A 23,501-nucleotide genomic window follows, 5' to 3' on the forward strand; every position below is an offset into this window, starting at 1 on the left:
CCCAACAGCCGCCCCCCGCGCATGCGCTCGGCCCCAGGCGGGAGGCGGGAGCGAGGCGCCGGCACCGCCCAGGAACGGCCGCCCGCAGCCACGCCCCCAGCCGGCCCGCGTGCCGTGCTCCCTCTCTCGGCCCGGGGTGGGGAAGAGGAGGCGGGCGGTCTCTAGGATGTACGCCGCGCCGTTCGGAGGACTATGGCGTCATCGGCGCGCGCCGCGGAGCGTCGTTCGGTTGGAGCGATGTCGCCGCCGCTCTTCAGCCTGCCTGAGGCGCGGCTCCGCTTCACGGTGAGCCCGGGCGGGGGTTGAGGCTCCTCTCCCTCGCTGCCGCTCGGAGCCGGACCGGGCGGGCGGGAGACGGCGTCCGGGCGCCGGTGTGGGGCTCTGCCTCCCCTTCCGCATGCGCGGCCGGGCTGGGTCGGGCCGCCTCTGCCCGGTCCTGGGCCCGCAGGCCCGGCCGGCACTCCCGCTGAGGAGGGGCCCGGGCTCTCCTTTAACGGGCCTTCAGCGCAGCCGAGATAACGCGCCATAAGTTGGGGCACAGGGCTTCATACCGGCTCAGCCTAGCCCGCCAAGGGGACGATCTGCTGTTGAGTTAACTAAAACTAATGTAAAATAAAATGAAGTTATGGCGTAACCCCAGCAACAAAACGTCCGTAGCTTATTGTGCTTATCTCTTGCGCCTCTGCTGAATGATGCTTTTCCGTTGCCAGAGCAGGTGGGGCTGGATGTGTACTTAGGCCTCTGGATCCTGCCGTTTGCGGCCCAGTTTCTTGGGCGAGGGGATGGGATTTGTGCAGAAGCGGTCTAAGCACAGACACTTGCTCCGTTAGATTTATTTTGTTACAGTAATTTTTAGACCGTCTTGTTAGCAGGAGTCATGTCCCAAATAACCATAACCTGCCTGTGGGGCAGATGAAGTTGTGTTTGTGGGACTGCTGTAGATGCAGTATTGGTCACAACAGCATATTCCTCTGTGTTTTGCTTAGAAATACTATTTTCACCACACTCTTGGTCCAGGTTTGAGGTGTGATGTTCAGCTGGCTCACATGCCTAATTAGCTAGGCACTTGTTATTTGCCCTACTTGTTACAAAGTTCTCTTTGTAAACTGACACATGGTATGTGGCAAATAGATTCCTTAGTGTTTCTGTCCACTGTCAGATAGAGGAAGGAGGAGATCCTTCTGCTTTTGTAACTTTTCTTTCTTTACATTTTGGTAGACATCCACTAGAGAGGCTCTGAATAACAAAAGTATCAAGCCATTGTTGAACACATTTAACCAGATTCCTGGGAGGTAAGTGCAGCTTGATTTTAAAAGGTGCTTACTCAGATAATTTTTAGTAATCTTGTCCATAATAGTTGTTGTTAACTGATGTGGAATGTTTGCATTTGCAGTGAAAATGAAAAGAAGTGTACCTTGGATCAAGCCTTTAGAGTTATTGTAGAAGAAGAAATAGTAAGTATTTTAAACTGCTACAGCTTATCTCTTGATAAAGCTCAAGTTTCTATTTGCAAGTTAATGTATTACTTTAACAGCAACTTTAGTGTAAGGAAATGCTGTTTGTTAAAAACATGAATTATGTAAAAGTTATCTAATTAACATTGAATATAGATGATTAAAGGAGATTGGTAGGTAGGACAGAATGGCAGTGTTTTACAGATACCACACTATAGTAAGAGGTGTTGACTTAGCCTTTTCCAGCAGTTCTTCATAGTGCTTATGAAAGTCTGCTACATCTTAAAATTCTAGTTCATAAATATGCATTATTCCACAACTATACTTCAAGTGTGGGGTGGAGTGGGTTATCTGTTACTAGCAGGTAACAAAGGTGCCGGTCAGCTGAAAAGAATGATGAAAGGAATCAAATAAAGGTTTTGTTGGTATTACTCGAATGAAGGTTGCATGTGGTATATTAATTTTCAGAGGTAAATGACTCTATACAGTAGGTATTGTAGGGTCTTTAATGGCTGGAAGCAGTCAAGAAATGTTGCTCACTCAATAAAAACTTCATATAGTTAACTGACAGGTCTGATTTAATAGATTGTTTGAAGTTTTGGGAAGTTGAATGTCAATATTTGTTTCAAATATGCCTACTTGGAACCAAGAACTTTAGTTTTGTTAGATATATTTAGGTCAGAATAGAGAAGTTTAACACTGTTTTGTTTGTTTAGATAAACAAAGCTCCGTGTGAAAATCTCCTGGCAATTATTTCTCTTGCTATTAATGGAGTCACAGAAGGTGAGCATCTTTCTCAAATCTGTTGTCAGTTTTAGGGACCATTTAGGGGAATTTTTAAATCTTGATTGTTGTAAGTCATCTACAGCGGTTGACTTTGATAATATGTGGCCCTTATGCTAGTGGTTAAGTCTGTTTCACGAGAGGAATGAAGTCTAATAAAATTAAATTCAATTATATGTGTGACATTTGCGTTGGAATCTTTTTTTTTTTTTCTAATAGAGGAATTTGCAGGGTTTTGGTTGCAACGTAATTAGCATTTTCTATCTTTGTCCACCCTGTAAAATGCTTAGAAGTCTCCCATCATAATTTCAGAGATGAGACCACTGAGGCAGAGAGGTTAAATGACTTGTAGGTTTCTCTGTCAGTTGCTGGCAGACAGAAATAACTTCTGAATATCTGTGCTCATCTCCCAGTACTGCCTGTCGGTACATGTCTGTTTTTAGATACTTGAATCTGTCTCTTGTGTCAGAAATCAGTGTGATAATCCCTTCTGAAAGGGTTTTTGCACTCTTCCCTTTGTTTATTTGTTCACATTACACATCAAATACTTGTTTGTCTTAGTAAGTATAGCTTAACTACATATGTTTTTTATGAACTGTAGAATAACAAGACCTGTGATTATGAGGAATGGAGACACTACCGAACTACGGAGTGTGGGTAGGCAGACTTGGAGCACTGTTTTAGTGGTGCTTTACTGAGGAAAAGACTCTCAAAATTCATGGGCGTGTGTAGTGTAACTAACTGTGGATTTAGAAGTCTGAAAGAGTTCACTTGCAGTCTGCAAAGAGATGTGACATTGTTTCAGACTTTGAGGTTTTTAGAACAGTTATTCTTTCTTGTTTTATGTTAGTGCAAAGCTCTTGTAAAGCTCATCTGCATATGTGTACATATAGAAATAGCTTCAATGAAAGTTCACGCTTTAGCCCAAGCTTTTGGATAGGATTTGTAGTAACCCAGGAGAACTTTTTTCTTTTTTTAACATAATGTCCCTCAACTGCCATGCATCTTTGCATTTCAGTTCACATTTGCTGAATAAAGTATTCCCTGTTTGTCATAGGTATCTGCACTGCATCAACCCCTTTTGTGCTTCTGGGGGATGTTCTGGATTGCCTGCCTTTGGATCAGTGTGATAAAATTTTCACTTTTGTGGAGAAAAATGTTGCTACGTGGAAATCGGTAGGCATTTTTCCAAAATGTGATACAGTTGTACCAAAGCTTCTGTCTACCTGAACCTTTTTTACAAACAGATTTTAACTGTCTTTGTATCTATTTGTGTTAAAATAGTAGCATTGAGCACATTTTGGTTTGAGGCTTAAAAATGTCTGGGCAGCAGAGGTCAGAAAATTAATAATAAAAGAAATCATAATTTTGATATTTTATTTCTAACTCCTTTCTCTACAGTATACAGTGTTTGTCACATTTAGAAACTGGAAATTTAAATTCTTATGGACAATTTGTATGAGTAGCTTCTCTCTTGACTTATTATTCAGCTTCTTCCTCAGAGCTGCAGGAGATTCTTCCATCTCCAATTTGCAGGGAAAGAAGTCATCTTGGTCACTTCCTTAATGAGCTTTCCATTACAGGACTATAGCAGTGGTGAATATGTTGCCCTAAAATATTTCTGCTCTTGAGGAGCAGTTGGTGTTTTGAGGCCTGCATGAGCATTTTATGCTCTTGCTGTACCATGGTGCTGTAGCAGAAGAGCTGCTGCGATAGGCTGCTGAGCTTCTTGTGCTGCGGGTGCTGTTAATTAAATAGGGAATTCATGGTCTCAGGCAGAAGTCCTAACTTGCCCACATTTTATTCCAAGACCATAAGAAATCTTGGATCTCAGTATCCTTGGTAACACCTGAAAAGCATTGTAGTTTCTCTGTGTTTTCCTAACCTGAATTTCCTAACCAGGACTACCTCCCATAGGCATTCATTCAGGCTGTTCTGTTTCAGATAACATTGTGTCCCCTGATATATTCACAAACTGTTCTTTATCATTCGTTCAAGTATTTAGCAATTTCTTTCTCCTGCTGCCAAATTACTAGTACTGTGAATGCTCTAAATCTTTTGTATATTGCTCTTTGCCTCTGTGTATAAATAATGCATGGAATAATAAAGGCAATGCGTGTAAAAAAAAAAAAAAAAAAAAAAAAAAATTAGTCTGTTCCAGGAAAAAAAAGTGGATGCTGCTCTTACAGTTCATTGTCACATGTGTTTTTTCTGTGTGGAGGCTGGATTTAAATGTTGTGTGTTAAGCTTTCTTGGAATTTCTAGGACTGCTTGTTTTATGTTGCCTTTTTCTGAAACCTGCCCCTTATTTAAGCGAAGACTCAAATTTGGAGTTAACAGTAGGAATGACTCATACTTATTCATGGCTTGTGATTGAATTAAAATTCTGCTTAGGAAGGTTTTGTGATCTCTTAATGATCTAAATACCTTTACTCTGTTTCAGAATACATTTTACTCTGCAGGGAAAAATTACTTGCTACGAATGTGCAATGGTGAGTTGTAGTTTTTCAGGGGGGTGGTGGGGAATTAAAGAACTCCCTATCACAGCAAATGAAAGTGAGTTTAATAATATGATTTGCATTCAGATGTGTTCAATAAGTAATAAAGTTAATAGGCAGATCATTCATCTTAGCAGATATTCGTGAGTCTTGCCGATTAATGTAAAAGCCATTCTGACCTTAGGGAAATCTCTTCATCAGTGGAGGTCGTTACAGAAGAACGTCTGAGAAATATTTATTTCTCAGCAATGACAAGGCCCATATCAGAGGCTGCATTTGAGTAGGATTCATTTGAATTTATTGCTGTTGAAGATGTTAGGACAATTGGTAGAATGCATTTGGAAAAAATATGGCTGATCTGAGGAAGTTACTAGCATTTAAATTTACAAATCTTAGCTTCCTTTCATTAGCTATGTAGGTCATGTAATTAGCAAGTCTTGAATTCTAGTGTATGAGAAATTGAAAGAGGGATAAATACTAATATTCTTTTTACAATATTTAGACCTTCTAAGAAGATTATCTAAGTCACAAAACACAGTCTTCTGTGGAAGAATTCAGCTGTTCTTGGCTAGATTATTTCCGCTTTCAGAAAAGTCAGGTGAGATTTTTTTGCATTTCATCGCACTTAACATCTGACAAAGTCAAAATATGCTGAATCTTTTAAGTTTGATGGTTGCAGTCCAAATCCAATTGGAGAAAATCACCTTGCACTTGTATCTTAGTTCTTGTCTGTACACTTAATATTGTGAGTGACTTTCATTTATTGTGATTTCAAACATGAGTTTTGAATGCAGTTTCTGAGAATTTTAATATCGGCATCTCAGAACTAACTGAATGAACAGACTTAAGAACTTCACAACTTCTAAGACTGACCCTTTGTTTTTCACAGGACTTAACTTGCAGAGTCAGTTTAACCTGGAAAATGTCACTGTTTTCAATACCAACGAACATGAGAGCACTCTAGGACAGAAGGTGAAAATTCCTGTTGGTTTTCACTCATTCTGCAGTAAACGTGTAAGACTGTTTGCATGAGATTGTGCTACTGTGCTTAATGTTTGGAACTGTATGTTCATAATTTGGTTGTCCCTCTTCCAGACCAAGCTGATTCTGGAAATAGGCATGTTACCTGGTACATTAAACTGTGCAGACTTTGAGGGGGAAAACGTTGATTTGATTGTGACGGATAAGCACTGTCATGTACTGTACTAAGTTTTCCCCACAGTGTACAGAGTATAGAGCTGTCCCTTCAGCTTTTTTCAAGAGAAGTCAGGCTACCATTGCAAAGTTTAGTAAGGCGTTAAGACAGGAATTTGTTGCGCATTTTACTGGAATAAAATTTTAGAGATCTCTTGAATTACCAGTTTAAGCTTTCTGATCTAAAGTATAATAGAATCTTTAAAATAAAGAACACTCTGAAAACTGTATGCACGTTATAGTGGCATTTGTATAAGTTTTAAATTATTTTTTTTTCCTCTTAGCACACTGAGGAGAGAGAAGAAGGAATGGACGTAGAAGAAGGTGAAATGGGAGATGATGAAGCACCAACAAGTTGGTGAGCTTACAGCAATTTTAAAAGTTGAAATAAAACTTTATGAAGTGAAAGGAAGGAGCTGTTTGGGAAATATCCTTAAATGTTGTACTCGGAATTCTACTTATCTCCTGCCTTCTCAAGATTACATACAACCTAACAGTGTCTTAATCGGTTTAAGTGGAGCTGCCTGGAAAAGAAAGAAATCTACAGATATTTGGAAAAAGTTGCATACCCTGGCTGAGAACCACTGCTATTCTGTCTTTTTGACAATTTTCCAAATTATCTTGATAAAACTTGTTCTTGTAAGAGGTATTCAGGGATTCTTAGTACATGCTGTATATGCTTTTAGGAGAAAAAGCTGTGCTCCTCTTCATTCCCCAGATGGTGAAAAACTCCTAAGATCCCTTTTTCTTACTATTTTTGCTTTTATGGTGAGGAAGTAACAATAGACTGGATGGAAAACTCTTTTTAGGGACAATTTCTGAATTGCAGATTTCTCTGAGGGCTTGCTATTCACTCATTATTTCACTTACAAAATGAATGATATCTTCTGGAATTGCAAATTCCTGAGTGGACTTGAATTTAATATATCGTTTTCAATATTGTGGGTTTTTGTGTTTGTTTTTTTTTTGTCCCCAGTTCCATTCCAATAGATTATAACCTGTATAGAAAATTCTGGTCACTTCAAGATTATTTTAGAAATCCTGTGCAGTGCTATGAGAAGGTCTCATGGAAAACTTTTCTTAAGGTAATCTGAGTTCGTGCTTTCAACCATTCAGCCTAAGTTAAAATCACTGTTTACACAAGTAGGAGAGTGACTGCATAAGCATAGAACAGTTCACATGCTAATGTCATTGAAAAATAATAGTGCATGAGGAAATGCGTTTTGCTGTTTTCTAAAGTGAGCCTTTGATGGTAAACAGTATATTAAGATGTACTGTAAATCCCCTAATAAAACTTGTGTAAGTCAATAACAGAAAGACTTCTTACATTGCAATGTCAGAAGTACCGTTTTTGTGACTTATCAGCTGCAAAAAGCAGAACTTGTGGGTTTGGAGTTCCCCCCTCCCAAGAGGATAAACAGTTTCACCTAGTCCTAGATCTTACTTTTGAATAGTCATATTGATCCCAGGGGGATCGTAAGATGATGATAGGTTCCTAACAAAGCAAATCTCTTTATAGAAGCATTGACCTGAATGTCCGCTTGAGCCAGTTGCTTCAATTTTGCTTAGTATGAATGTTGAGGACGATTTATTGCTAAGCTACTGTTTCTTCACGATTTGTCACTCAGTGTTTATTTAATAGCAAGAAGCCTGTTGGGTTTTTTTAATCTTTATTCTCTGTGTTCTGGTAATAAGAAGTAACATCTGCTCAGACATTCTAATATAAATCTAGTTAATGAGGTATATACATTCTCAGCTGTCAAAAAAAAAAACCAAACAAACAAAAAAAACCCCACATGTGGTTCAGAAAAACTGAACAAGGCCAGGCTTAAGTCTTTCAGATGCAATTTTTTAGTTTTTCTTCATTGCAGCTTTAAGGCTCTGAACTGATTTTTTTGACGAGCAGCACTGCAATTTTGACTCTCAGTGATTTACCTTTCATTCTGAACAACTTAAATTGAGTTTGAATATAGCATTGTCGTCATGTGGACCTTTTTTCTTTGTAGCATGTAAACAACAAAGCAATTGTACACTGTTCAAAACCTGCAACACTGTTTTTCTTAGCACATTTTGAATACTCCAAATTTTTAGATGTTCTGAAATGATAAGTAACACTTTCACTGTCATTTGTTGTGTTCAGAGAAGCCCTATATATTGGTGGTAAATGGGTTGTTTTGACTGGCTGATAGCAAGTTTCCAAATTATTTCACTTGCTTGGCACTGAGTCTGGTGTAGTTATCTAACTACAGAGTTTTTGTGTTATTTTCATGTGGCAAGTAACTCTTGTTTTATAGTACTCAGAAGAAGTTTTGGCTGTTTTCAAAAGTTACAAATTGGATGACACTCAGGCTTCCCGAAAAAAGTTGGAAGAATTAAAAACAGGAGGAGAACATGTATATTTTGCAAAGTTCCTAACTAGTGAAAAGGTATGTGATTTTTGTTTTTATTTTTTCCTCAGAATCACAGACTAATTGAGGTTGGAAGGAACCTGTGTCTAATTTAACTTCCCTACTCAAAGCTCTCTGCTAGAGCAGGTTGATCAGTGCTATGTCCAGTTGGATTTTTAATGTCTCCGCAAATAGGGACTCCAGAGTTTCTCTGGGTATCCCATTACACTGTTTGATCACTTGATTTAGATAGATTTATTCTGTTCTTTTTTTATTTTATTCTTTCTTTGTGGATGGCCTCTGTTAATTGATGATTGAGGGACTTCTATTTCTGGAATAAGAGTCTGCAATAAAGCTGATGTATTGCATTTGATTTGTACTGTTACATTTAGAAAAGGAAGTTAAAAGAGAGTAAATATTTAAAAATCTGTTGCTTTTTTATTGCCTTTAGAATTACATTTTCAAAACTTGGCTGATGATGTGCTAACTGTATTTTCTGCCTCATAATGGTCTTGTTTAAAATTGCTTTGAAAAAAATCTTGAGAGTTTTTAATTCTGTTGATATTAAGTCAAAAATACAATGCTCTATTGAATTTAATTCTAAAATTGTTGTCTTCATTTTGGAATAATGTGTAACTAACTTTTAAATACATGCATTAATAGATGACAGAAAGCAAGTCTCAGCGCAGCATGAGTTTTCTCTTTATGGGATACAAGAGTAGGTAAATTCATCATAAGCCTTTGACCTATGTATTGACAATTTTAAAATAAAATAGTATAGAAGATACAGAACTGGTTGCTTAATTAACACCCAGTAGTCAAAGGCCTTTTTCTTTAAAGAATCTTCAAATGCTCCCTTTGTATGATGTATCATGCTGCAGCACATAGGGTAGAAACCAAGCAGTGTGTCACTGTGCAATTGTTGATGAGAGTGAATGCTTCTGTGGTAGCTGAATCCTTACGTTGTAGCCAGTTGTTCATAGGAGAAGGGAGCAAGCTGTCCTTCAGTTACTGAAATGTTTGAATATTTGTTTTTCCAAATTCTTGTTCACTTCAAAGTGAATGTTGTTAAATCCAGCAGTATGAAACCAGTTAAAAATCTAGGGATACTTTTACAAACAGTTCCTCGTGTTTTTAAAAAGTGATTTAATTAGAAATTTTGCTGGTCTTTCTTAAATTGTGCTAGATGACAGTTTACCCATCTTAGTACCTTGTGAAGCACTGTCCTGAAAGTATAGGTGGTACCGAATAGAGCTTTTGTAATGGCTTACCATCATCTTGTTGTAAAAACAGTCTCCATGGAGTTTATCTGAAAACATTTGTTGGATTTTTTTCACTTACACGTATTTAGTCTCTTTAACGTGTAATTCTTTTTTGTTGTTGTTGTTTAGCTGATGGATTTACAGCTGAGTGACAGTAACTTTCGCCGTCACATCTTGTTGCAGTACTTAATACTATTTCAGTATCTAAAGGGACAGGTCAAATTTAAAAGGTAATGTGGAAATATATTGTGTTTTGGGGATAAGGAGCTAAGAACTTGGAGATAAACCAAAATATTTTAAAGGAGTTTATGCCTACTTGTTCTAAGGTTCTTGTGAAACTTGCAGGGCCTTGGATTGGTAAATACAGGATGTGGCTGAAGTTATTTTATAGCAGTAAAGCAGAGGTCTCATTCTTGCCTTTCTCTGCTCTTCTCTGTGTGATTCTTTGTCATCCGTTGCAGTGGCTCTAGTGTTCATTAGACTCACTCAAATTTATGCAGTTTACTAAACTAGCAAAAACCCACTCTGCTCGTCTTTGCAGAGTTAGTTTTCTGCCAAATTGGCGAGTTGAGTGGGGTCTCTGAGAAGTAGAGGCCACTAAAGCTTGCTTAAGGTGAGTGCCAGCCATGAGAGGGAAGGATTATCTTTGGCAGCTGCTAGTTGTTAGACCAATGCAAGCTTGTATGTGGCATCATTTGGAATCTATATTGACTCTGAAATATGGCATTGGTTGCTGATTTGTTTTTCCTAGTGTGCCACAGAATTCTGTCTAAAATAGCAAAAAATAACAGCGGTGATTATCCTAGTCTCTAATGTTATGCTGAAGAAAATCCTAACTCTCTGTTTATTTCCTGTGCCCTTGATTATATTTGCATATAATGATTAACATTAAAGGCAGCTGTCTTTCACCTGCAATATACTGCTTTTTATAAACAGATCTCAAAGAACTTTGCAAACTAGATTAGGATCATTATCCTCATTCTATAGATTATTTACCAAAGCAGTCCAGTGGCAGAGGAGGAATAGAATTCATGTGTTCTGAATTGCAGTTCAGTCTGGTGGAGGTGATAGTTAGTCATTTGAATGACAGTTCATTGAAGTGTTCATTAAAAGCACTCTTATTAGTGGTCAAGGATGGTGTGATATATAAATGGTATAGTATAACACTTGGTGCAGTTGTTGTAAAATAATACTAATTATTCCCTTCCTTAAAAAAGATGAGCTTTTTTATATCCTATTAACTAAGAGAAGCTAGTTCTAAAAGTCTTTCTCATGTTATTGACTTAGCCATTATCATGTTTGTATTTGCTACTTAAGGTACCTAGTGCTTCATAAGAAGCTGGTTGCTGTTACATTGCTTTGGAACACTGTAAATGCATTGTTAATAGTTATACTTCAAATGGATTCTTCTTGAACCAGTGAAAAACAAATATTAGATTCTCATCTGATTTTTAATGCATTTAAAAAAAGTTCTGGTCTCTGCTTGGGAATGAAGTAGACCATGTTGGATTTATTACTGTGTTCCTTTCTTTTCACTTCTACTTACTGATTGCATTATAATTCTAGATGTACCAAGCAACTTGTTTAAAGACTTCAGGTTATGCTATATAGAATTCATGTTTTGAGGTATTCAAGGTCTGTGTTCTGTATACAGCTGGTAGATTGTTTCTTTTACTATAGTTTGTCTACAGTACTGCTTTAGCTGGGGTTAGGAGAGGGGTTTTTTTTTAAGTAAGCCTTTCATTGCACCCACTTGCTGTGCTTTGGTGTGATCTTGAATCATGCAAATGGACTTGCTATTGGATGAAGCTAAACCTGAAAGTATATTCCACAAGCACATCTAATTAACTCCACAAACTAATGAGTGGTCAGTCCATGGGACCAGACCAGAGCACATTCAAACTACTTTCTTCAGATCCCTTCTAAAGACCCTCAGAAAGTATGTAGTGTAAATGATGTGTCCTCAGCACTGTTTTGGTGTGTAGTAAACTCTTCAAATTTAAAAAAAAAAAAGAAAAAAAGAAAATAGAGCTGATTTAATGACACTTTTTTGTTGATTTTTTGTTTCATTGGTTTTGGGTTTTTTTTCCAATTCCAGTTCAAACTATGTTCTAACAGATGAACAGTCTCTTTGGATTGAAGATACTACAAAAGCGGTTTACCAGGTTGGTATGGTAGATACTTCTATGAAAATTACATGGAAAAATATTTATTGTGTAATGCTGTATCAGTGACCTTTGAAGCAGTAACCACCATTTTCTTTGTTTTTTTTTTTCTATATATTCTGTATCTGTATAAATCTAATGCAAAAAGTTAACTTTTTTCCTCCTTCCCAATCATAGCTTCTTTCAGAAAATCCTCCAGATGGGGAAAGATTCTCAAAAATGGTAGAGGTAAGTACTTTGGTGCCTGTCTGAATAAAGTCTATATAGAGCATAAAAAAGCAGTATTGTTTTAAACTAGCTTTTGGAACATAGATGTCATGTCTGAGAACTTTTATCTCATCTCAGTAAAAAAGGTCTCATAACATCTTTTTTATTTTGTAGTCACATTTTTCCCATGTTTTCATTAATGTCCTTTTCCTTCTCCTGGGGAGAGATGGAAATGTGCATATATGTGCATGTGTACACACAGGAGACATTGGTTGTTGGGGGAAAAAAAAAAATTTAAAAAGTCTTTACAGAAAGGAGTGCTGTGCCCAGAGACATGGCAATAAGATGCAAGTGGAAATTAAAAAAAAAAAAAAAGTTGTCGTCTTGCTTTCATTTTTTCCTTTACTTTGGCTGCCTCTATTTTCTTGTTTAGAAAAGGAGAAATAAAGCCTTTCCCACAATTATTGAAGAGAGGAGCGACACTATTTTTGAATAAACTAAACCAGCTGCCTAAGATTATACTGATGACCTTCAAAATAGTGGCTGAAATACAAAATAACAAAGTTTTCTCTTTAATTGTAATAGCTCAATTAAAAACTTTGGGGTCAACTCTGAAGGTGATTATGACCCTAATATGTGCAATATTATGTTTCTCTAGCATATATTAAATACTGAAGAAAACTGGAACTCATGGAAAAATGAGGGCTGCCCAAGCTTTGTGAAAGAAAGGTAACTATTATGAAGTAGAAGATTGCTGTTGCTTGTTTGAAATGGTGGTTCAACTTCAGAATATGTACCCACGATGTACATGAACATTAATGATTCACACAAGATTTGCATAGAAGAATGTCCCTTCTGTGTGTGCAGAAGGCTCCTAGATTTCTGCCAGAAGTCTTAAGGCTTCATTATGTTAGTGAAGCAGTGGTTATGTATGTGCGGGGTCTTAGGAGAACATTCCGCACTGTCTCATGGCAATGTTTTGTTCTCTTAATACCAAGGAACCAGTGACTGAGGAGACTGAAGCATGTTGTCTCCCCTCCTGCCTTCAGCAGATGCTAGGTTCAAGAAGTTAGTGCCTGACTTCTATATACTGCTTTGGATTGCCTCTAATGAAGCCTTTGGTGTTAAGGCTTTGGTGGGGCAGCATACCTGGAGTTTTGTGTAACAGTTCTCCTCTTATGTACCTTGTTAGGTTTGATACTTGGTGGTGATTGCTTACCTGAAAGGAAATTATGATTAGGTGGCTTTTGCCATTGCAAGGTTTCCTGTGTTATTGGTTACTAACTAGTGACAAAACTTGAACTTTGACTCCATATGTCTACTTGACTATCTTGAGGTGGTGCCCAAACATTCCTCTTCCATCCTTATTTATTCTACACACAGACTGTAGCCTCTTTGTGGTAGGGAGCAGCTGGGTCAATCTCTCTTTGAAGATTTCCTTTTATGGAGGGATCAGGTGGAGCCACCTTTTCATGACTTCATCTGTTTGCAAAAAAGGAAGAGGGGCTGTGAGAAGAGAGAAATTACTATTGGGAGGTGGTGAGAAGTAAAATTATGAAATTTGACTTTTACAAATGTTCTGTCTCCTTCTTTAGATCTCAGCCAGAGTTTCAGCTTGGGTAGGTCTTACCCTAGCCTCAGTGGTCTGGGATCTCCATTCTCTGATCCCATGAAATCAGATGCACCTTGGGAAAGAGAACTTGCAGTCATAGAACAGATGATCCCAGCAGCAGGGTAGATCATACTAACTATGTGCTGCTGGCATAAACATGATTTGCTTCTTTTTCTATATCAGGACTCTGATAGACCTTTAAATTTGTGAGTGAACTAATTCTGGTGTTTGGCAAATACTTTTCCTTACTTTACATTCTCTCTCCTCTGCCCCACTCCCTTGTTCCATTCCTGGAATCCCAGTCCTTCTGAATACATTAATCATAATTAAACTCGTCACCAGCTGAAGTGAAGTGGCTTAATTTTGTTCTCTGAATGTTACTGGTTTGATACTAAAGAGATGATTTTTTATTTTTTTTTTTTTGCTTTAGACCTCCGGATTCTAAGCCAATGAGGCCTGTGAGAAAGAGGCCAGCTCCAGAGGACTTCTTAGGAAAAGGACCAAACAAAAAAATCCTTATGGGGAAGTATGTTGAATATTTTTTTGTTACCCGGTTTCTGGGTTTTGGTTGGTTAGTTGGTCTGGGGTTTTTTGTGGGTTGGTTTTTGTTTTTTTTTTTTGCCACTGACTGTATTTTCTAGTCAATAATTTTCAAACATCCTCATTTTGCAACTGCCAGGAAAGAACAGCCAAGGGATATATCAGTTCTTTTAAAACTTGCAGTAGGCTTCCTTTCCTTACAGTCATCTCTTTAGATCCCTTTTAAATAGTCTGTAAGTTACAGGCTGAAAATCAGTGGTTTGTACTCATTGGATCAGTTTTTATACTTTTGTAGTCCTTATGGTTTTGCTTAAAATCTATCTGTGCCATGGGTTTTAAAATAACACCCACTGGTATTTTATCCCTGGGGCGAAGAATTCTTCCTGATATGTCCTCTCCGATAAAAATGCCATATTTTGCATGACACTAAGTGCTGCATTTTTTCACTTCCTCCTTTAGGAGGAATGATAGTCTATTCATTCTAACAGTTCACCCAACCTAGATGTGGAAACTTGACCTTCAAGACCTTGTACTGAGTGTTTAGTAAAATGTCCCTTCTGAAAAAGAAAGTGGTAAATTATTTCATTTATCAAAACAAAATAGCCTGACCTTAGCTAGTTTGGAAGGAGAGTTTGTTACTGTTTCTGACTATAGATCAGCAAGAGATTATAATAGAAATTTAATACGTAATTTTCCTAATTTGCAACATCAGATAAAATTTCTGTCATTTCTCGTAATTCCTAATATGTATGTATCACAAAGCTCGTATGATATGCTTTATTATAAAGGCTCTGGGGTGAGAATTTCTGTAGCGTTGTTTCGTGTGTCTGTCTTTGAATGATGGAGTGTGGAATGATAGAATGATGAATGTGGAGTTTCATATGCATTTATGCCTCTCTTTTCAGTGAGGAACTGACCCGCCTTTGGAATTTATGTCCTGATAACATGGAAGCTTGTAAATCTGAGAATAGGTAGGTAAAAGATGATACATTGTTGTCTAAAGCTAACTTTCAGCACTCTAATTGCACATGAAATTACAGTTATTGGAAAATCGGTATAAGGAAAGTATACAAGATGATCTCATATGGTATGCTGTTTAACTCTGTGTCTTGAGAGAAGTTGGTTGTACGAATCTTTGTCTTAAAATCTCCTTACGGTTTCCTTCACTAGTGTTTTCATTGCTTAGTAAAGTAAAATCTAAGCTAAAACCCAGATGGAAATCCCCATTTTGTAAGATTGCTAAGTCTGGCTCTAATGAAGTTAGCATGCTGTTTAGCTATGATTTTCAAGCAGGCATGTGCTTTGAACAATACTAGATAAGAGGAAATTGGCTAGCAGGCATTGTTCCAGTGCATACAGGATCTACTAGTGGTGCAGATGCAGAAAAATACAATTATTGGTTATCCTTCCGCTTGCACAGTTGTAGGAAATACTGAAAATGTACTTTGCTATGTAACTTTCTATTTGTTAAAGATAGCATAATCCCCTTTTGTGCAGTATGTACCTAGTATGAAAACTTGGAAAAGGAATGGGACAGTTCCCAAAGAGAACTTTGCTAGTAGTGGCTGCAAAGGCTGGGTGGCTGCAAAGGCTTGGTGCCTGGGGAGAGGTGCTAGCTGTGCAGGTGTCCTGAGTGGAGGAATTGCTTTTCCAGAGGTTGAGAGCTCTGCAGAGGAGTGCCTTCCTTTCTTGTGAGGCCGGGATGTGCAGGAAGGCTTCTGACAGAATACTTGACTTTACTGGGCCAAGGGCTAAACACAGTGGAGCTGTGTTTGGAAACAAAGCTTTTGATTCCCTGTGCATGACTGTATTGTGCTGCAACTTCTTTAAATAAATAAACAAACTCAAACAAACAAAAAAAAACCCTGAAACTAAACAAATGGAGATAAACCAAGAAAATTGCATGCCATGGTAAACAGGAAAGAGAAGATCCTGGAGGATCTGGATTCATTTCCAAGTTTTATTACAGACTTTGTGACTGAACGTGGTCAAGTGACTGCAACTTTTTGCTTTGATTCCCCATGTCTTCATTCAAATGGGGTAATACTTCCTTACCTGTCTTCTTTTTACATAGCTGTTCTTGGGATAAAAACTCTAATGTTTTTGCATAATGCCAAATATAGCAGGATTTAAATCAGATGGGTTTTCAAGATGCTGGCTTTGGTTCCCATAGTCAGTGATAATACCACATTTAAACATGCATGGGGCACTGCTTTCCTGGGCAAAATGTGTTTTTCAAAATAAAACTAATGTGAATTTGTAGACCAGTGTGCTTCCACCCCCACAACTGATCACTAGGTTCCCTTGTAGAAGCAGATATGTCTCTGTCAAACATTAGGTAGGAGAAATACAGATCATCATGAGCTTGCTTTGCACCACTGATAATTTTGGCTCACAGTACCTACAGCTCTTAAATAATCTGTATTTCTTGCTTGTAGTGTTAATAGCAGCAAACTGTCCTGATCACTGTGAATATTTCTGTTATTTTTTTAGGTCGTGGTTCCTTATGTACTGGTTTGAATACCTTTCAGAAGCAACCGCTAGCTGTTCTAAGAACAGAAACATCCCTTTCACCTTTTTAATATGTCCCCTATGAACCACAAATATTGTCTTTTAAATCACAGAAGTGCTGAGGTTGGAAGAGACCTGTAGAGATCAGCTAGTCCACCCCCTTGCTCAAAGCAGGGTCAACTAGATCAAGTTGCCTAGGACCTTCTCCAGTCAGGTTCTGAATGTCTCTCCAAGAGTGAAAGCTCCACAGCCTTCCTGGCCAACCTGTTCCAGTGTTTGACCACCCTCACAGAAAAGTGGTTTAGTTTTTTTTTCTGATGCTTAAGTCAAATTTCCAGTATTTCAATTTGTGCCGGCTGCTGCTTGTACTTTCACTGAGTAACATCAAGTCTGACTCTTTCTTCCTTACTGCCCCATCAGGTATTTATTTACTGCCCCTGAGTCTTCTCTTCACCAGAGTAAATGGTCCTAGCTCCCTCAGCCTCTGCTTGGATGTCAGATGTTCTGTCCATGCACAGCCTTTTGCACAGGGAAAGCACTTGCACTGGGAAGCCCAGAACTGGACCCAGCACTCCAGATGTATCTTGCCAGTGCTGAATAGAAGGAAAGGATCATTTCCCTTGACCTGTTGGCAACCCTCTTCCTAATGCAGCCAGGATGCCACTGGCCACCTTTGCCAGAAGGGTGCATCGCCGGCTCATGTTCATGATGGTTGTCCACCAAGACCTTTTCTGCAAAGCTGCTCCCCAGCCAGTCAATCTCCAGCATGTACTGGTGCCTGGGGTTGTTCCTCCCCAGGGGCAGGACTTGGCATTTCCCTTTCCTGAACTCCAGAGGAATTGGCTGTCAGGAACATCATGGTCCATTGAACTCTCTATGAATGGCAGCAAAACCCTCTGGTCTATCAACCACTCCTCCCAGTTTTACATTGTCTGCAAACTTGCTGAGGGTGCACTCTGTCCCATCATCAGTAGGTCAGTAATGAAGGTGCTAAATAGTACCAGCCCTAGTATCAAGCCCTGGCACATGCTAGTGACAGGCCGCCAGCTGGACTTCATGACACTGATCACATCTCTTTGAGTCCAGGAGTTCAGATGCTTTTCAGTCCGCTTCAGACAAATTCTGCTGATGCCTGTAGACTTTGGACCTGTATTGAATGTACTTTAACTGAAGTACCTTCAGCAGAAGGTGCAAGAATCACCATGGGGGGTGAAATGAACATGTACTTGAGCAAGTCAGGAAGCCACTAAGATGGGATCATTCAACACAACATTAAGCTGCCTAATATTTTCCCCCCTATAAAATTAGTGATTGTAAATAATTGAAATTGGGGAGTAATAGTAGTCTAGGTATCTCTGGTAGCAGATGAAACTGAAATGGGGGTTAAAAAGGCCACATTTTACTATCCTGTCCTGTCAAATTGCACAAAACTAACAACCATTTTAGACTCCTGAGCACAGTCAGTTGTTAGGGGTATTTTTATGAAAGTCTCATTTCCTTATTGCCAAAATTCTTCTCTTAGGTCCCATAGTCCTTTTTCACCAAATGCTATTGACAAGATGTTCATGTCACCTTTTGGTATGGCAGAAGGTTTAAATACATATAATAGGCAGTGCTAGCAACTACTGGTATGCTTAAGTGGTTATGCAGTAAATAATTTTATAGCAACATGTATCAAACAGATTCTTTGCTTATTTTCAATTGTTAAGTTTGAGTAGGTTGGGTTTGGGGTTTTTTTTCTTCTGTGGATAAATTTGAGATGTGTATGAAGGAACTGAAAACCAGATATTTTAGGGTAGATTTTGAGGAGTATTAAAGCTCCTTATTTTATTTTTTAGGGAATATATGCCAACGTTAGAGGAATTTTTTGAAGAAGCTATTGAACAAGCAGATCCTGAAAACATGGTTGAAAATAAGTACAAGTATGTTAATTTTTGTTGTGTTTTGCTTTATTTCGATCTCTTTCATGTTTGGATTGTTAAAGAAAACAGACTGTTCTCTCTCTGTATTGTTAATATCTGTACAGGAATCTAGTAACATACAAAAAACTTTAATATAATTCTGTCCAAAATTACAATCAGGAAATTACGCAGATCTTTTTCTGTGCTTTTATAGATGACAGACTGTTACCAACCAAACTTGTATTTTATTATAGGGCTGTGAACAATTCTAACTATGGCTGGAGAGCATTAAGACTTCTAGCACGCAGAAGTCCCCACTTCTTCCAGCCAACAAACCAACAATTCAAGAGTTTACCTGAATATCTAGAAAATATGGTAATCAAATTAGCCAAGGAGCTGCCTGTAAGTAATATTATCCTACAATAATAAATGCTGAATTCATTTGACTTCCTGCTTGTCTCTCTGCAGTCCATTTGGTACATGGGGAGGGAGGGGAGCAAAAAAACACAGGGGGGAAGAAAAGCTTGTAAAGTAAAAATTGCAAGTGAAATTGGTCTAATTGATGAAGATCCCAGTAACACTAAACTGAATAACATTGGCTCGCCAAGTAACTGCTGAGCTCTGCCTTGTATTCTGTGAACAAACAGCTGTGGCAATCCCAAGTTTTTCTGCTGGGTTGGTAGACAGGAATATATTTGTACCCAGCTGCTTGGGTCTCATGTTGCGGTGCAAACCACTTTTACTGAAGGTATAAGCCAGTGTTAGGGCTCATGAATATCAGTAGCTGTGGCTACTGGGATGGCAGTAAAAGGGACAGGGTGTACAGCTGAAGATACTGTGCTAAGTGTTACCAGAGCTTTACAGCAAGATTTACCAGAGCTTTTCTATCAGCTTCCTGACTTTTAAAATATGTAAAGAAAAATAGACCTTGTGGAGCTGTAAATTTAAGGCTTTAACCCTTTCACATACAAATTTGAGGCCAGGGAGGGGTCTTTCGGATCACTTTACACACAATGATAAGAGAGACTAGGAGTTGGGAAAAGGGAGCATTTTCTAAACCTTTGACTTAGCACACAACCCAGCAATTTCTTGCGGATATGAACCCATGCTTCCATATTTGAGACCTTCCTTGTCTGTAATGTGAAACTACTGAGGTGTAAAGGTTGGATTGTAATACATAGCTTTTTTGTTTGTTCAGCCATCAGAGTTAACTAGATGCTAATAGCAATTTTAGAAAAAAAATACTGGGAGGGGAGAGCTGTTTAATATATTAAGGTATCACTTTATGTAATATTTCTGATAGTACTACTGCCATGTACCAAATGTTGTGGCAAGAAACAAATACAGAGATAAGGCCTGTGATTGAAATGTAGGAAAAGAGGAAGCCCTTTGTTCATCTTGGCTGATCAATAGCTAAATCAGAGAGTGAAAAGTTTATTGTTTGCGTATTTATTTGCCACATTTAAGAAGTTTGAAAGTACAGAAAACTTTGAGGAATTTTGGAGCGAGGAGTAAAATTAGTGAAGAAGAATTAAAAAAGTTTATTGCTAGTGGTGTTATAGAAAGTTGGTTGGTTGTTTTTTTTAAAGTAAGTAATAAAACTAGGTATGTAATACTTAGTTGTAGTTACTATGAAAAAGAGAGAATCCTGTGAAGTCAGTGGATACTTTCATTAGGTTTTTTAGTTAATAGTATGTTTTATTAGAACACTTATTACTGGTGTTTTGGATACAGGAGACTGGGGGATTTTTAAATCTCATATGGGATCATGTGAGGTTTTCCATCCTAACACACATTCCAGAGACAATCACAGAGCTGTGAAATTTCTCTTTAAACACAAAATTCATCCAGTGATGTTTAGTTCTTTCATTGTAGCCTCCTTCTGAAGAAATAAAAACAGGCGAAGATGAAGATGAGGAAGATAATGATGCTTTATTAAAGGAAAACAATGAAAGTAAGATTTGCATGTTCTCAGTCTTTTCAGTTTCTCTCTTGATGTGTATTGTAGAAGCTGTGTTTTAGCATAGTTTCTACTGAGGGTCACCAGTCCTGGTTACCCCAGTGCTCCTAACTTGAACCTGCATTCACACCAAGAAGTGCAGCCTTTTCAGGACACAGGGCACCAGTAGCAACCTCTCAGTCTTGTGGCCTGCAGCGCTGAAAGCATCCAACTTGTTGGAGTTGGAGTAGCACTTGAATTAGGAGCCTTTTCTACCTTTTCTGCTATGTGGTGTATGTTTACAGTGTTAGTAGGTGTTTATAGCTGAAACGCTAGCATTGCTGTGTAAAAACCTACCTGAGTGTTCCTCGCCCCGCTTTCCTGTTCTTTCTGCCCTTTAACTGCCACGGGTACGTGCTTCCCTCTAGCCCCTGCTGGGGTGAGTAGTTATGGGACTTTCAGAAATGGATATATTCCAACTCTGAGATCTTTACTTCCTCTTCATTTAAAATATCTTAAAAGGCAAAAGCTTGTCTGTGAGAAGAGCAATCTTCCTGACAAATGTTATCTCTTGTTCATTCCTCTCCATGAACCAGTCCGTCCATTTTTGCCTCTTGCCTGTAACCTTGGTATGTCATGCTCCCAAGTGTCCTTCCCTGTCTCCCGTGTCTGTAAGTCTGCCGCCTTCCATCCTCATTCATGCCTTCATCTCACAGCACCTTCTCCCTTGCGTGTTGTATCTCTGTGTGCTAGCTCTTGGATCCAGCATGGGCTGATGGGGTGTGCAGGGCATGGAAGGCACACACCGGGTGCCGCTGGTAATTTTGTTGGAAGATTTTTCTGTTAGTGGAAAGCTGCCTGTGGGCCTCTGAATCTCTCTCCTAGTGCCCTATTGCATCCAGCACCAGACCTTTTCCACAGTCTCCCCGTCAATAGCGGAGAAGTTCTCTCGTCTTCAGCTTAACACTGCCTGATGCAGCCTTCGGAGCTTCACTGTGTTGATTTTACATCTTTCTTTACATCTTGTCTTAAAGCCAAGATGGCAGAGCTGTCATCCGCTATACAACATTGTGCTTAGAAATAAGGGAAGTGATTGGAGTGTTTTTGTTGTTTTGTTCGTGATTGTCCATTCTTTTCCCCTTGATGTAGTGAGTTTAGCTCGGATAAATGAGTGTGACTGATAAGCACTGGAGAGAGTTGAAACTTCCACTCCATGCCAGCTGGCTCTTCAGGTGGCATGAGGGTGAGATATTTACTAAAAACTAAGGATATGATTACTTTCTATGCAGTAATTATGTGTAATGCAGTTGTTAGGGTTTTTTCTTTAAAAGCATGTAATAAACATAGGTGGTAAGCCATAGATTGTAGACCATGACAAGTGATGTTTTGATCACTGCAGCACTTGTCTTCTCAGCAGAACACAGTATTCCATGTCTTTTATCTTGATGCCAGAATGACAGAAAATTCCTTTAAGAATTGACTACCTATTAAAGTTACTATCCTATTCACGGTCCTGCTGCTAATAGGAACATGAGGCTTTAGTAACTCAGTAAAAGGGAAGCAAACTATTTTTTACCTGGGTTAACTCTTGAGTAAAGTGACTAAGATAAGTCCAAAAGACAATTAAATGTTAAAGATCACTCTATTTTAATATCATAGTTGACTCATGTATTGAAAATTGCAGGCTGCCTGTCAGAATCCTTGTTTTCATTTGGAGGGGGCAGTTCTGATATACTTGAGGTTTTAGCAATTCTCTCTCAATCAAACAGGAGATAACAACATAAAAACCAATATTTTCTTTATCATGGGCAATAAGGGACATTCTTCTTGAAACCCAGGTAGTAAATCTGTAAAAATCCATCTGTTCTCAGAGGTCTTGAGTAGGTTTTAACAACTAAAGGAAAGGTTTAAGTCAGTCTGTTAGTAAATAAATAGGAGGTTTAAAATGGGGCAGATCAGGGAAGATTCATTGCAGTATGTGGAGACGTTCCCTGTGTCTTGCTGATTCTTTCACACTTTTTTTTTCTTTTTTTTTTTTTTGTGTCTCCAGGTCCAGAGGTACAACGGGACAAAGCCATGACAGGCGAACAAATTGAGTCATTTGCGACAAGGCTCGGGGAGCAGTGGAAGGCCTTGGCCCCCTACTTGGAAATGAAGGATTCCGATATACGGCAGATTGAGTCAGACAGTGAGGACATGAAGATGAGAGCTAAGCAGCTGCTGGTTGCCTGGCAGGATCAGGAGGGTGCACATGCAACCCCTGAGAATCTGATTACTGCACTGAACAAAGCTGGGTTAAGTGACCTTGCAGAAAGCCTAACCAACGACACTGAAAGCAGCAGCTAACACGCTTCACGTGCTAACTTGTTTGGTTTTGGTGGTGGTGGTGGTTGTTAATTGTGACTGTTCTGGCTGTTGTCATCATTGTTAATTGTGACTATTTTGTTGGTGGTTGTTGTTAATTGTGACTATCGTTGCTAGGTGATAGATTTTTGATAGGTATTTTATGTTCAATAAACAATAAAACTTTTTAATAACATTGTTCAGTTGTCCAGATTTTCTGAGAAAAGGATTAGTCATCCTGATCCAGAAATAGGAAGCTTCACCTTGGATGGTGGAAAGGTAAAAGGGAGGATGGAGAGTCAAGGCTGCTTCCTGTGCAGCCTGCAGCAGGAGGGTTTGGCATCAGCAGAGCTCAGGTGGATCCTGTTGGACAGTGTCTGGTGGTCTCTGTGACCCTGCTGCTGGTGGGTGGTTTCTCAGAGCATGGGTAGGTGCAAAGGACTTCCAAGTCATTGCTTGGGGTGGCAGGGAGCTATAGACCATCAAAACATACCTGTTTGTGAGTGATTCCACTCTGAGAAGGTAACAGAGTTGTCATGGAGATCCAAGTTATAATATTCACTTTCAGCAAAGAACTGCTGTCCTTGGAGGGGTGCTGTGGTCCATTGGCTCTCCTGCTGAAGAACTGGTTCTCTCTAGGCCTTGACAGTCAATAGTCAGGAGGGGTTTCTATGCTTGTTTTTATTAGTAATGATTAACTTTAGT

At 38.9% G+C, this 23,501-nt stretch overlaps 1 protein-coding gene across 4 annotated transcripts; it reads left to right on the forward strand.

Moving 5' to 3' along the window:
• The first annotated feature begins 137 nt into the window (after window positions 1-137).
• THOC1 (THO complex 1) lies at window positions 138-22,944 on the forward strand. Of its 4 annotated transcripts, XM_010574306.1 has the most exons (22): window positions 138-285; window positions 1,219-1,292; window positions 1,394-1,454; window positions 2,171-2,237; window positions 3,295-3,413; window positions 4,681-4,729; window positions 5,238-5,333; window positions 5,625-5,707; window positions 6,214-6,287; window positions 6,906-7,014; window positions 8,224-8,355; window positions 9,708-9,808; window positions 11,677-11,743; window positions 11,921-11,971; window positions 12,609-12,679; window positions 13,546-13,569; window positions 13,993-14,088; window positions 15,008-15,073; window positions 18,452-18,535; window positions 18,769-18,916; window positions 20,390-20,468; window positions 22,504-22,944. In XM_010574306.1, the coding sequence occupies exons 1-22, from the start codon at window positions 193-195 to the stop codon at window positions 22,797-22,799; spliced, it is 2,040 nt and encodes a 679-aa protein (XP_010572608.1). In that variant the 5' UTR covers window positions 138-192; the 3' UTR covers window positions 22,800-22,944. The 4 variants fall into 4 exon arrangements, with proteins under 4 accessions (XP_010572608.1, XP_010572607.1, XP_010572609.1 ...); XM_010574305.1 differs by lacking the exon at window positions 13,546-13,569 and having other exon boundaries at window positions 5,625-5,749; XM_010574307.1 differs by lacking the exon at window positions 13,546-13,569.
• Window positions 22,945-23,501: the final 557 nt, after the last annotated feature.

The sequence above is a fragment of the Haliaeetus leucocephalus genome, unplaced genomic scaffold (genome assembly GCF_000737465.1).
Source record: "Haliaeetus leucocephalus isolate CR32 unplaced genomic scaffold, Haliaeetus_leucocephalus-4.0 Scaffold428, whole genome shotgun sequence".
NCBI lineage: Eukaryota > Metazoa > Chordata > Aves > Accipitriformes > Accipitridae > Haliaeetus > Haliaeetus leucocephalus.